The sequence below is a fragment of the Parasteatoda tepidariorum genome, chromosome 7, assembly GCF_043381705.1.
Source record: "Parasteatoda tepidariorum isolate YZ-2023 chromosome 7, CAS_Ptep_4.0, whole genome shotgun sequence".
Taxonomy (NCBI): Eukaryota; Metazoa; Arthropoda; class Arachnida; order Araneae; family Theridiidae; genus Parasteatoda; species Parasteatoda tepidariorum.
Genome location: NC_092210.1, coordinates 32,316,817 through 32,332,319, shown reverse-complemented (window position 1 = coordinate 32,332,319; position 15,503 = coordinate 32,316,817). Strand labels below are relative to the sequence as shown.

The 15,503-nt window shown below is 28.9% G+C and overlaps 1 protein-coding gene across 2 annotated transcripts in view; it reads left to right on the top strand.

Annotated features, from left to right (window-relative positions):
• Window positions 1-15,503, top strand: part of LOC107446702 (uncharacterized) — a 62,967-nt gene that overhangs the window by 31,304 nt on the left and 16,160 nt on the right. For both annotated transcript variants that reach the window (XM_016061417.3, XM_016061416.3), the window contains exons 15-26: window positions 246-296; window positions 974-1,027; window positions 3,509-3,541; window positions 3,717-3,755; window positions 5,122-5,265; window positions 7,067-7,357; window positions 9,759-9,788; window positions 10,927-10,962; window positions 12,531-12,587; window positions 13,142-13,183; window positions 14,573-14,698; window positions 14,796-15,335. In XM_016061417.3, the coding sequence (XP_015916903.1) occupies window positions 246-296; window positions 974-1,027; window positions 3,509-3,541; window positions 3,717-3,755; window positions 5,122-5,265; window positions 7,067-7,357; window positions 9,759-9,788; window positions 10,927-10,962; window positions 12,531-12,587; window positions 13,142-13,183; window positions 14,573-14,698; window positions 14,796-15,335 (1,443 nt within the window). The remainder of the gene's footprint in view (window positions 1-245; window positions 297-973; window positions 1,028-3,508; window positions 3,542-3,716; window positions 3,756-5,121; window positions 5,266-7,066; window positions 7,358-9,758; window positions 9,789-10,926; window positions 10,963-12,530; window positions 12,588-13,141; window positions 13,184-14,572; window positions 14,699-14,795; window positions 15,336-15,503) is intronic.

Below are 15,503 nucleotides of genomic sequence, written 5' to 3'. Positions count from 1 at the left end.
ATGTTTATTCAGAGAAAGTACGTTTTTGTGTCTGATTTCGTAACTTAATTAATAGTTAGCACTAATTAATTAGCATATTTGAGGTCACCCCCAGGAACCATTAAGATTGACACTTAGTTCGTGAAAATCCGATCATTAGAACGAAAGTTATTCAGGGTGATTCGTTTTTTTTTTTTGCGGACTGTACATTTACCACTAATTTAAGTCAATGCGCAGAACCTAATTTGATTCATCATTTTTTTCAGCAATTCTTGTTGCAATCGGCCTAAACTACGCTACATACAAGGAATACGAAGGTACGTAAATAGTTTATGAATTAATTATGTCCATCTGACTGAAAAAGGATTCTACATACACCATCTAAACATAATGCAATTTCTTTATTCATTAAGTGATTAATTAAAATTTTGGAACCTATTTTTGTTTCATTTTTTTCATTGAAACGCTTTCCATTGAAACCTACTTATCAATTTTTGAATGTTAAGTGTAGGTTGGTTTTAAACTTTATGTTCTTTTTTAACTGTAGTTTAACATGGCTTTCTGTTTGGAAAATACTTTTAAGCTGAATATATTTTCATCGAAAAAAATTGCTTTTGGTGATATTTATGATGATAATTATTTTTATTTTCTACTGATCATTTACTTTTTTTTAATAATGCATTTTAAATTTCATATTAATTAGTTGCATTTTATTTTATTAAAATCATTGAAGTTGGAATCTAAATATCAAATAGAAATCTAATTACAGAAAATAGCTTGTTTAGATACGATGCAACAATCTATCAAACAATTTGGTCTATATCATATAAATTAAATTAATAATCATTTTTATTTCGCGACTTATCATTTACCTTTTTTAATAATACATTTTATAAATTTCTAATTAATTGGCTGCATTTTATTTTAATAAAATTGTTGAAATTGGAATATAAATATATAATATAAATCTAATTTTAGCAAATTGTTTGTTTAGATACGATGCAACTAGCTTTCAAACCACTTGGTCCACATCATATAAATATCCAACGTAAGTATATTTTTTAAATTTCTGAACATAAAAGTATAGTCATTGTTTAATTTTAAAATGATCTGTAATGAATGAATATGACTCCTTTAACTTTCATCTCTTTTCCACAATATTATTGATCACAAAATCTATAATTTATATCGATTATAATTTGAAGAAATTGAAGAAAAAGTATATCAAATATCAAAAAAAGCACCTTACTTTTCCAAAAAAAAATTTTTTTTTACGGAGACTCACCGCTCCCTTCCCTATATCTAGTTCAATCGTATTTTCCGAACGGCTTTGAGGAGAATTTGAAGAAATTGAGGAAAAAGTATATCAAATATCAAAAAAAGCACCTTACTTTTCCAAAAAAAAAATTTTTTTTTTTACGGGGACTCACCGCTCCCTTCCCTATATCTAGTTCAATCGTATTTTCCGTGCGGCTTTGAGGAGAATTTGAAGAAATTCAGATTTATTATAAAATCTATAGTTATAATATCTATAATTCATATCTATTACGTCTAAAATTGTTTATGCTTGATTTTAATGATGATTTTTGAAAGTTACCACTTTCAAGAGTTACGGTAGTTAATAATAAGTTTGGAAAAGAACTCTTATCAAAATGAAGCATTATTACAGAATAAATAAATAAAAAAATTAGCGAAAAAATAACAAATAAAAATAATCATTTTACTTTAAATGAAGATTTTATTTTGTAATTCTTTCGAACTAAAATGAGATAATAATTGGAACATGAATTAGTCTAAAATTTATTTAAAACAAATTATTGAATTACCACTTAATTGTTCAATGTTAATCGGAAGATGCTATATAAGTAATCTTAACACATAAAAGAAAGGCTAATTTTCCTAAATCTTGAAAGTAATTATAATTTTTTCTTATAGAAATGAAGCATTCCCGCTACAGCCCGTTGTGGGCCAGGGGTATCATGGAGGTTAAGCAATTCCAGTTTCGTGACCAACAGCATGTGTGTGGCAATGACGTCAACATTATACCTATCGATTTAATGCTGGGTGGGCTTTACAAGCTGCGATTGGGGATCGAACCACACTTTTCTATGACAGTTTAGTGCATTAACCACTGAGCCATCGTGGCTCGAATTTATTTGTATAGTAAATAATAATTTTCATGACTCTGTATTCAAACGCTTATGGCTTCTCTAAGTTTAAGTTAACTTCCTCTAGTTAAAAAAGAAGGTACTTGTAATTTAACAAATTTTTTTTGACAAATTTTAAGAAAACATCTTTTTTTCTATATACGATGTTTTATAAAAAAAAAACTTATTTTATTGTTTTAAAATCCTTTTCTAAAATGAGTTAAATGAAGTTTTAGCGTCATTTTATTTATTTTTTGGCTTCAACAAATAACTACTGAGGAAAGCGAATATTTAAATATCAGGACATGTTTGATTGCAGGATAAAACAGAAAGAAGTTAGAAAGCGATAGTAATAAACACCACCAAATTTTATCAGGCGATCAGCCTGGATTTCATGCTTTTCATCCTGCTTTCTACAAAATGGTGTTCTGCAGATTTTAATTTTTTGTTGTTGTTTTTTCTATTGGATGAATACTAATTTAATACTCTTTTTACCACGTTTATATCAATTTGCCTTCGTGTATGTCTGTTCGGGTAGAATTTTGTAATCGATTTTAAACTTACCTCCCGACTAGCTACAGACTTAAATTTGGCACATAGTTCAGAATCGGATGACAATGCATGAAAATGAAGAGAAAAAAGACACACAAAGTAAAATAAAATTAAAATTAAAGAAAAATTAATATTTTCGCGATTGTCTTTTGTTGTCGATTCGATTATTTCAAATTAGTGTCACGTGTCAATTGAAAATTTTTGTGTACAGTGAGTGAAAAAATTGAGATTTTGGAAGTGAGTACAAAAAAAATCAAAATTAAAATAATATTTTTTAAAACCACGTTTTTGTAGTGGAGAATAATAATTAAAAAACAAAAATTTGAAAAACGAAAAACGTGGGGAGCATGAAATACATAACAGTACATATACACATACATATGCATATTTTCTTATTCATACACATGCACAACCGCATCCACATGCGCATGCATATGCGCAAACATATTCCACATACACATCCACATTCAGATAGAATTACAGATATACATACACACATTCTCATGAGCACACATACTGTTATGTATTTCATGCGCCCCACGTTTTTCGTTTTTCAAATTTTTTGGTTTTTAATTATTATTCTCCACTACAAAAACGCGGTTTTTAAAGATATTATTTCGATTTCTTTTTATTTTCATGTTGGCAAGGATTCTAAAAATGCACATTAAGGACTGCGATTACAGAAAACCTGTATAATTAATTTGATTTCAATATATTATTTTGTCGATTTATTATATTACTTATATTTGTAATTATTATACTTTTTAAATTATTAACTTATTTTTGCACTTTTATTGCATTAGTTTACTTATTTGTAATAAATTTTTCAGCTGGTGTATATAACCCTGGATTGGATGTGACAGGTAATAGCTTATATTTTTTAATATTAACACCTTTTTGTTTTCACAGTGTATTTAGTCGTATTTTGTTTTAAAAACTCACGTTAATTTTTAAAATTAATCTTCGCTACTTTGTGTTATTAGTATTTATTATACATCTATGTTTATTTTGTAAAATAATGTTTTCCTTTACTTTTAGTGTCATCTTACACGCCATTTGATGTAATTTCTAAGCAAAGTAAGTCAACGAAAGGTATATATATATAAATAGTGATATAGTATAAAAACAAATAATCGATAAAAGCACCGATACCATGGAAACAAAATATTGATGCTACTCAATGCTTCGTACTTTTCTTACTAATTTTCGATTTTTGTATTGTTATCATAACATGTAGGGGTGCACAACCTTTGAGTGAAGGGCCACTTGCACATCAGGTTGACTAACGAAGGGCCACACATGTATTTAGACATGTTGACGGCAAATATAGAATTATTTAAACATTAGTGTTCTAATTTTTTTAAAGTCAATAAACTTAGTAATATATTTGTAGAAAATTAAAAACGTTTAATTATTGGATTTCATTCAAAAATAAAAAATAAATATTTCTTTTTTTTTTTTTAAAGAAGAAAAATTCCATTTTATATCGAAAATGGGCGATTTGGAACTCTCCTGCCGTAATAAAAATTCGGGATTTTCAAAATCATATTGAAAAGCTAATATAACAGCCCAAAAAACCATTTTGGATTAAAAATAACACATTTAGATTTAAGATAATATCGGTTTGAAGAAAGCGCGTTAAACATACATTTATTTACTATAGAATTTGAGAAAAATAGAGCGTGTCAAAAAGTGATGATTTAAAAGTGCAATTAAAAATTTACAACAATTTTTTTAAATTTTTTATCTTGTTTAGAAGCTCCCTCGGTCAGCACTTTAGTAGTCGGTGGGCCGCAGGTTGTACAACCCTAAATATTGATTTGCGTTTTCGCATGCTCCATTTGCAAGTTTCAACAATTACGTAAGTGATTAAGGTTGGTTAAAAGAATAGTTCAAAGATAAAATTTTTTAAGTCAGTTGAAACTTAGGCTATTATGGTTCGGATGAATCAAAATTTGAGAGTTCAATTGTAAGAAGGAAGTACATAGGAACTATCTTTAACTTAACAATGGGGGACATGCAAAATAAAGGCATTAATTTTTAATAGCTATATTTCATTGGTTTCTAAGAGTTGTTTTAAATTCTTCATATTTTGTGGATCATAATCAATTATCGTGGATCACAATCATATTCTGCTTTTTAAAAATTGTTTTTTCCGAGAGAAACAAAAAATTGCGCACAAAGAGATAGTTTCAAGAAGGAAACGGTTTGATTTCTATTAATTTGTTTGCTGTTTTAAAACTCCCCTTTTTGATCTTTACTACTCGTCCTTGTTGAATTGAACAATAACTGAAATGTTTAATGAAACGGATGTTAGGTTCAATTGGTGTAAAAAAATAGACATTTGGTAAATAGTAAATAGACAAAATGAGAAAACCGAACTAACTTCTTTTTTAATCGAAACCTTTAATTAAGTAAAAGCAATTTTTAAACTATTTTTCAGATGCTGTTGCGAATCAGTTGTGTTTTAAGGACACAGTTAGAGCCTTATATGATGTTACCAGAGGAAATGAGCCTAAGAAATTAAGTTTAGACTTCGACGTTTATGTGCCTGCTCTTTGTCCTGACTGCCCGGTATTTTTACAAAGTTTGTAATTTTTCACCACTTTTTATTAACAAAACTAGCTTTTTAATTAAATTGTTTAAAGATCCTTAATTATAGCGTTTTTATTAACGCCCTTTCGTGTCTATGAAAGTGCGAAATTTGCAACTGAAATTTCAATCTCCTTTGACTAGGTAGAGTACTAGAGTTTCGACTGGAAATATAATACAATATTAAATCATTGTTTGGTATTTAGAAGAAGAATTCATCGTCAATCAAAATTCTTATAACTTTGCACTTACACTAAATAGAGTACTTAAATCTTACCTGGAGCTGTTTTGCTGATGACTTTAAAAGCTTTAATCTTTTCTTGACCACTACAAGTAGACGTTATCGCCACATTCGAAGCATAGAAAATTTCGTCAATCAATTCCGGCTAGCTATAGTTCTCAAAACTTTATAGAAGCTCTGTGTTTGATGACAACACAAGTTTCTATATAATCAAGGCCACTGCGGATGGAATATATAACCAATATTATTGACCTGAGAAATTTATCGTTAATCAAATTTCTGTCCGCTAAGGATTAGTTAGAGTGTTCACAACAGAGCTAGAGCTAAGTACTGGATTTTACAAGACAAAATTAAGAAATTTGTTACTTGGCTAGGCAAAGGGGAGCGAATTTGCATTTTGAACAGTGATCTTTTTTTAATATACTGGCCACTTTTTTCAAAATTTAAAATTCTAATGAGCCTTAGAAGCTATTGATATTAACACGTTGTTAACCGTGACGAGTTAACTCGTCTTTTCATGCCAAACATTGCTGACTGATAACTCGTCATTTCACTTGAAATATTGAGTTAAATACTCATCGGTCGACAACGTTTGGGCATGAAATCAATTTTTTGAATGTTTTACTCCATATATTTTTAAATTTTCAATTATAAAATTATACCAAGAGACATAACATAGTTTCTGTGTGTAAAATTACCGATTAACAAAGTGTTAATAGCGAAAAGCATTTCTCAAAATACGGTAAACGATACAAGGTTCATTTCTGAATAAACAAGCGTGCGATAAGTATCAGATTATTTTAAAATATTCATAATGATTACATATTTATTTAAAAAATAATAATAAAATATAAATGGAGTACTTTTATGAAGGAAAAAAGGGACTATCAAGTGTCAAATGGCAGTTGAGTATCAAAAGGCAACTTTTTTATCACCATTTGTTATAGTTAGTCGGGTCGTGGTAGTCCAGGGGTTAGAGAACCGAACTATAAATGCGGTACACGTGCGTAAATGCGATATACGTGTTCGTAAAATCTATAGAATAGGTCCTTTCAGATCTATGTCAAAATTGTGGAAGTGGCCTTACAAATTAACGTTGCTTCTATCTACAAGAAATGTTTTGAGCTACGACGTACTTTCACCCTTGCGGTACTTTCTTGTCAAACGAATGGCGCAACTTCCTGACTTAATTCGTAAAGGCTTCTTTGGCTTGTCCAAAGTCATTAGGAGCAACAACATATATTTAGTCACCCTGTGGCCAGTAGTAACTGCTGATTTTGTCCTGTACTGAATGGCAATACAAGTTTCGTTCCTTGACGGCTACAAGCAGTATGTATCTTCATATGGTACTCAAATAAAATTTGTTGTTAAACAAAATTCCGATTGCTTTGCGACTACTTATTACTCATTACTTTCCGACTATACTATACTTCTCCTAAATGACTATATAAATGTTTTAAAAAATTAAAAACTAGCCTCGCAAATATTTTAAATCTTATCTAAATTTTAAAAAATGTAATCTTTATTTGTATTTAAAATTGATATTGAATTTCAGGTCCGACATATGCTGTCCTTCTCTCAAAGAAGTCTCTTTACTTGAATGGAGCAATTCAGCTGACAAACCAATTCGGATTTTATCCTCTACCGAAAGAAACATTTTCTTTGCCGGATTGCTACAGTGAATATTCAACAGAACCATTTTATTCAATCTTATCCGTGGATAAATATCAAGTCCCTGCCTATCCGGCCGGGAAACTACTAAGCTGCGACTATCCTCCTGTATGCCAAAAATGTCCTGATCCTCCTCTTTATCCATATTTTGAAATTCCATGCGATCAAAAACTTGGTAAGTAACAGTCCTAAATCTCATTTTTTTTTCTTAGGGTATTAGTTTAGTCTAGTTATTTTAATAATTATAAAATTTCAGCGTGTTATTTATGACAATTTATTAGTTAACTTTTTATTACTAGATTTTTTTACGAGGCTGTGAGAGTGAAATCTTGAAAATTTCAAGTTAGAACACTCAAATCTTTAATGGAGTTCTATGCGTGTTAGAAATATGGGTTTCAATTGTTCACTGACAGCTACAAGCACAATTTGTCGTTTCGCCATGAAACAGAATTATGACAATATCAAAAAACCGACCACTATTTAACTAATTAGAGCTCTAAAATATCCTCAGAGCTCCAGCTCTGTACCTGAAGACAAGCAAGTTTGAATCGTTACCTAATAGAAATTATAAAAAGCTTTTTCCTTAAAGAAACTAACGTATATCGAATTTTCGTCAACTCTCCGACTAGCTAAAAACAGAATAAGCATTATGCTGAATAAAAGATGCAAAATATCTGACTTGTCTCTTTATATTTTTATCAAATTTTTGTGAGTCCAAATTCTGATTCCTTTTCGAGCAGCTAGTGAAAATCAAACTCTTAAAGTAAATAAAAGTTAAAAAATTTTCTTAAATTGTTTGTACATTAATCTGTTTTTAGATTTAAAAAAAAACTTTTAGTTTCGCTTAAACTAAAGTTAATAAATTTGAATAATGCTTTTTTAATAAATGCTTTTAAATTTGAATAATGCTTTTTTAAGTAAATTATTAAAAATAAAGGTATTTTTCAAAAGTATAAATCATGTAGATTTACCCTTTGGCGCAGAAAGGACAGCGGTGTATTATTTCTACAAAAGCTCTAATTACGAGCAAAAATATATGTAGGTATTTTTTTAATTTTAAGAAAAGCAGTCTAATAGCTATTAAAGAATTTTTGAATTATGGGAATTATAATACACTAAATATATTGGAATTATAATAGTAATTAAAATCCAAAAAAAAGTACTTTGAAAAGAAAAAAAATTCAGTGATATTCAAAAATTTATCAATAATTGATTTCATAAATTAAAAAAAAATTAACAATGAATAACTGTTTCTCTTAGATCTAAAAAACAGAAAATAAGTGCTAATTTGAAAAAAATATTGTTTGAATGTGAGTCGTATTTGGAAAATTAACCTTTAACGCAGAAAAAGACGCCGGCGTTTCACGCTGTATTTCATAACCATAAATTATTGAAATGTTAAACATAATATGTTTCACTTATTTTGACCTAAATTAAAACAAAATAAAGAAAAAGGTATGAAGAATATGTTTAAAAAAAGATTAAGACCCGTCAATTTCGCGAGCAGAGGCATGATGGGGGCAATGAGACCAGCACTGTGCACCGATAGCCTATACTTCGAATACAAACTGATCGTACTTATCAGTTTAAAGATGTGTGGACTTCAAGCCGCCGTTGGAAATCAAATTCTAATGTTTCACAATAATTTAGTGCCTTTCTTTTGTGACTCAAAAACAGACCAAATGTAAATTATTTTCTTGAAAATGCCAATTACGGAACAGAGTAGGTACGATTTTGTCAAAGATCCATTATTAGAGCTGTTGTTTGCTCAGGGGATAAAAAGTTCACCTTCGAATGAGGTGACCGGATTCGAATCTCAGTGATGACTGGTCGATACGAATTCCGCATCCGGCTTGCACCGACCACAGTGCTGACGTAAAATATCCTCAGTGGTATACAATTCCTCCCGTGACGTGGGAAATTTTCGTGGTTTTCCTCTCCACGTAACGCAAATGCGGAATAGTTCCATCAAGAAGTCATCAACGAAGACAACATTTCTCTCCCAGAAGCTTCCTTGTCTTCTGGATTGGGTTCAAAATTGCAAGGCTATGATGTTGAACATGGGTAGTCGTAAGCCCAAAAAATTGGGTCGGGTGTTCAACGATGGTTATAAAATAAAATATAAAATAAAATAAAAAGATCTATTAAAATTCAACCACTATAATTCCTTATTTTGTTTAGACGACGGTCTTGTAGGTTTCAGCTTAGAAAAATACTAATACTATTATTTTCTGAGTGAAATTAAAATGAAGTTTATTAATAGCATATTTTACACTTTGCAATCCCGACCACATTCCTGAGAAACATTCCTTAAGAAATTTTTTTTTAGCCATATGACCATAATGTCTTAACGAGATTGCGTCTGCATCTCAAAACGATTAACAATGTAAACAAAGTTTGTATACAGGAGATTTGTCAAACTGAAAATTTCACAATTGAGAAACTGAGATTTTCTTGAAACCAATCGCGTATACTATAATATTACAGTATGAGCGAGTACTAAACTTAAATTATCATGTCTGTAATATATTGATTTACTTTTTTTGTTCAATAAAAGTTTATTATTTTTTTTTCAGCACTTGTGGTAGAAATACTAGAAACTTCGAGTAAGTAAAACACTTATTTTATTCATAAAATAAGCGCAATTTAATAAATCTAAATTCATGTTTTCAAAGTTTAAATTAAGTGACTGAAAATGAAGATCATGTTAAAAAAAAAAAGACTTGCCGAACTAAAACAATATCGTTTCAACATAAACTTTAATTTATGCTTATTGCCCATCTAAGAGGTATAGATTTTTTTAAGTAATTTTGTCATTTTCCAAAACGGTAATTGGGGAGGAATTAAATTATTACACATTAAAATGCTAAAACGAATATTCTCTAATTCTTTTAAAAAATCAATTATCACTAAGTTATACAATTTCGTTTCGATTAAAAAAAACACACAAATACAAAGAGTGTTTAATAATTACCTCCCTTCATACGTATTTGAAATCTTAGTAAATAAGGAATGCACGTAGATATCGCAAAACTGATATTTGAATGAGAAAAAAAAACTTTATCAATAGCTGTCAAATAATTAGCAAGGAAAGCGAGAGGAAACATAGAAGATAAATAGCTTTAATTTTCTTCCAGCAATCAAACTGGTTTTAAAGTTCTTAATTCCGTCTCTTTCAAGAATATCTGACAAATTGATAGTGTCTTTGTGTAAACTCTCTGTCTGTTTTAATCTCGCCTTTCTTTTTGAATTTTCGTCAGGTTTTAAAATGTTTTATTTTGTAATTAGCATGTTTTCATTTATTTTTCGTTCAGTCAAATATTCAGTTTTGTTACTATTTGCAAAATAGAGTGATTTTAACTAAGGGTATTTAATTTTTGTAAAAAAAATCTTGGGTTAAGACTTATTTTATTTCTTCAAATATTTAACCATGGAATATTTATTAATTCATTTTAAATTCGAAATAGGTTTACTTTTAAATTTCAGAATAAATATTTGGATTTCGATATTTTAATTTGATATTTTAAATATGCCATTTCAGACTTCAAATATTGAAATATTATTAGGAAAAGCGTGATTTGAAACTCTTGATGTCTATTTTGTTTTTAAATTGCGTTCTTATTTAACAGGGTATAGAATTAAAAGTTGGAATTAGCTGGTAAATTTACTAGCTCTTTGCATACTTTCTTATTATTTTTTTGAAATAAAAATTATATTGATTTACAACTTTAATTTTGTTTCTAGCTGGAAAACCTGGTGCGCCAACCTTAGAAATAACTGGTAATATTTTCAATGTTGTTAGTAATTATAAACAAATACATATTTTTTCTAAAAAAATAATACAAATCTAAAGTTAATTTTATTATCGATACAGGTGTAAGAGAAAAACATGATAAAAACATTCAGAATTACTAAAAATTTAAAACTTACTCAGGAAAAAAAACTAACAGTGTACAATATACTTAACCAGTAGTTTTTTTACATGAAAGTATTTTATAATGTGAAATTAATTTAAATTATTTTTTGCGAACAACTACCAATTGTAGAGGAAGCAATTATAAATAAAATTACATAATAAATTCCTTCTACTTGACTGTTTAAAAAGATTATATCTTATTTAGAGGTTATATTTTATTAAAGTATATTTAAATACATCTAAATATCTAATTAGATTTATTAAATTAGAACTTTAAATGTATTTAAATATACTAGGTATACCTTTTTAATTTTATTTTACAGTAATTCTGTTTACAGTAAGCGTGTTTCATCCCAGCTACCCATACTACATTGGAAATACGGGAGTTTTGATAAACCCTATCTTTTTTTATTTTTAAATATTTAAATAACAATAAGAATGTTTCCTCATTGTTTTTCGAAACAAATTTAAATAATTGATTAAAAAAAAGATATAAACATGTCTATATTTATGTTTTCAATCTGATGAGTCTTAAGATTAGCCACAGTTTGTACCCTATTTATTTTTTCTCGGTTACAGCGCCATCTGTGAAGCAAAATGCATAAATATGTAGATCAAATCGATTTTTTTTTTCCTTTAGAGAATCCGAATGCGCAATAAAAAAAAAATCATATTTAAGATGCAAAATTGCCCAAGTGAAAAATCGAGTTTGGTATAATTGGATAGTTTCTAAAAAATGTTTAATGGGTCTATTTTCACTTTTTCGATCCGTTGCATAATTCTCGAGATATTTAATTATGTCTAAACTCTTTCACTCTTTGTATATTTTTAGCATGCATGACAAAAAAAATGAGTAATAAAAGTATATAAATTGGGAGTCAAAAATTAATATTTATGCGGAGGAAAACAAAAACAGTATTCTATAGATATTAAAACCTATTTGTTTTCCAGAAAAAATTAAGAAGGAGTGATGGTTATTATAAAGGCCTTCAAAGCAATTTGACGTTTATAAATCAGTCTTTCTTAAAAAATATTGATTCTAATTTTCATCACGTTCTTTTTTTTTTTTAATTAAATTTTAATGTGCGACTGACTTCAAATATTCATTCAATACAGATTTCGATTTCGGACTCTAAAATTATGAATTTAAGTTGGGCATTTCTAAACACCCTAAATAATTATCTCGACATTGAAAATTTTTTTAATAAATTTTAGTTTCCATGAATGATGGATTAATAATTATTTTTAATTTTGGATTTTTGTATTGATTAATTCTTGCACCTTTTTTTTGTACTGATTAATTCTTCTGATTAATAAATAACAGCTATAGTAAGACTAATAATTTTATTTTAATTTTTTAAGAAATACTACTATAATTGCGTCTTATTTATAATCCAATTTTTCATGAATACTTTTTGTACTTCCTTTGTAGTGTATCAGAAACATATGGACTATTATGCTACATACATTGTCTCCTTGAATATAAAAGGTAAATAGATGTTTTATTTTTTATTCTTAAGGATATTTTTGAATTTCTTTATGTTAAGCATATCTTACTTTAAATTATTAACCTAATTGATAATTGAAGTTTTATTACAGTGTACAGGAATTTATATTTTAAATAGAATATTTTTCTTAAAAAAATCGGTAGTTTTTAATTAATAAATCTTTTTTAATCATAAATCTTTTCTAGTCTTCTTTAAAATCTTTTCTTCCACATTTTTAAATTTGTATTATTTGGTATAAAAACAGTTTTAATATAATTTTTAAAAAATGCAAAGTAAATGTAATGCTTATCAGTGAAAAATTTAATGTCAAATGAGAATAGGAATTAGAGTTTTTCTTCCCAGCTAAGTTGTTAACTAAAAAGGACTATAATAGCATTTTCGAAAAGATGATAAAACTGGATATGCGATTACAACTAATTACAAAAACTTTTTAAAACTGTTTAAAAATTCCATAAAAAATTCGCTACTATGTGTAAATAACTGTTTAAAAATAAATATTTTTCCGACTAAAATGTAGATTTGATAATTATTTCAGATTCACCACCAGCTTTGGACACATCAGGGCCTTATAAAAGTGGTAAAACATTAGATATTTTTAAATTTATTCTTACTTACGATTTTTTTTAAAACATATTTTATATTAATAAAACTGATCAATCTACTTCTTAATGGTCTATGTTTACGTTATGTTATAAGAAATGTTTTAAGAAGTGTTTTAAGAAAATGTTGTAAGAAAATAAGGCCTATGTTTTAAAAATAGAGGTGATATATTTCTAAAGCATTAACTTTTGAAGAACAAATACACTTATATCAGGAATAGTTTTAGTGGCATTAAATTAACTCAAATTTGAGCCATGAAATTATATTGACCGGTTAATTTGGGTTAACGGTTCTCGAGCGGTTAATTTCGGAGTTGGTCTTTCTATATCATAATTGGTGCAAAATACAATAAAAAAATCAATAACAGCGTTGCAAAGTCCACCGCCCATTTTAAAATAAAAAACACTCTCAGGCGTGTACTCGAGTTTTTTAAATGGCATTTATAATATCCATTTTATCTTTTTCTCAGGAAACACTGGCAGAGGAGATCAAATTCTATAGATAGAATAACATTCTTTATTTATTGATGCACTTAGAAAAATTTACTTGTAGAGTAGCGTTTATCGTAATTTGTAATGCTCGTGAAAATAATTTTACATTTAAAAATCCATTTTCATTGGGGAATGGCACGAGTTTCGAAAAATTGCCAGATATCGGATCTCACTCTATGATGAATACCAACTTCTTCATAAACACTCTTAACTAAACATAGATTTAGAAACATAGAGTACAGAGCACTGGAAGTTCTTCATGTGTTGAAGGAACAGAGAAAATAGTGTGGTGTCAACGTAAGGATTTGAACCCCCTTCACCTTGTTTATGAGATTGATAGATTAGACCTCTCGGTTAAATTCTGTACTCAGTTGTTTCACTTGGTGTTCACCACACACTTATTACTATGATATTGCTGAGTTATTAGGCATCCACTTAGCATTCAGCTTTCGAAGAACGTGCGCTCGATTCTCTTTGGCTACGTACCTAGTTGTCATTGATAAAATCCTAGTTATTATACCGTATTCTGTGAAAACAGTCAATAAACTATTTTTCTCACAGTTAACGGTTGGAAAAGCATATTTTTTAAAATAATTATTAGACCTTTTTTGTTGGAATACGGTAAAATAACAATTAAATAAATTATTATTTAACCCTTTCTTCAAGAAATTTTTAATAGTGGAGTGGGAAATAGTTAACATTTTAACACTAATATGATGATTTAATTTCCATATCTATAAGTAACTTTATGATTAAACTGTTTCAATTGAAATGAAATGAGATATTCTGCTATTTCAACAAAGCCGCTTTACTAAAATAGCAGAAAACTTAATTTATGTAGCTGGTCATCTAACTACGAATTTCATTCTATTTAGCAAGTTCTTGCAAATATGCCAAAGTTAAGGTAATACAAGATTTGTCACCTTATCCTGCGGTGCTTCCGGGGACAATTCTAACTGTTCTTGCTGCATCGGACTGTGATTGCAACATATTTTCTATAAGTAAGTTTAATTTTTAGAGCAAAGAAATAAAACTAAAATTTACTTAAAATTTATTAGCATATTAAATAAAAATACAAACTGTGTTTTTAATTTTTAGGCCAGGGATTTGGTATCTTACTTGCACCTGAATACAGTGGTACAACTATTACCATAGGACCAGCATCTGCTATAATATTGCCTATCGGTTACTCAAGTATTTCACTTTGCTCTTTCAATCCATCACCAACGTACTCCCCACCAGTTCCACCAGCTTATCCTCCACCAGTTTTACCAACTTATGCCCCACCAATACCACCAACTTATGCTCCACCAGTGCCACCAACTTATGCTCCATCAGTTCCACCAACTCCTCCACCAGTTCCAAGTTATCCTCCACCAGATCCCCCAATATATCCTCCCAAAGTTCCACCAATTGTTGCACCTTTACCAGCTCCTATCACTAATCCTCCATTAGTGCCGCCAGTACAACCAGTGACAAAACCACCACTACCCCCTCCAGCACAAGTTGATCTAAAGTATGGACTTCAAACGGGTTCAGTACCTACTTTGCCTTGTGTCGAAAATTCCGGATGCACAATATGTGGCAATAGTGCTGCAATCACTGAAAATCCAGATGTCTACTGCGATTCTTTGTTAGGTAAATGCTATACACTATTTTATCATGATCGCAGTCTTAAAGATTACAAAATGCAATCATTAAGACAAATATGTAATATAGGATGTTCTGTAACCACCACACTTAATATATATTGTTAAATTCATTTTGAAAAATGAAGTCGAAATGCTTACAAGGTAGGACACACAA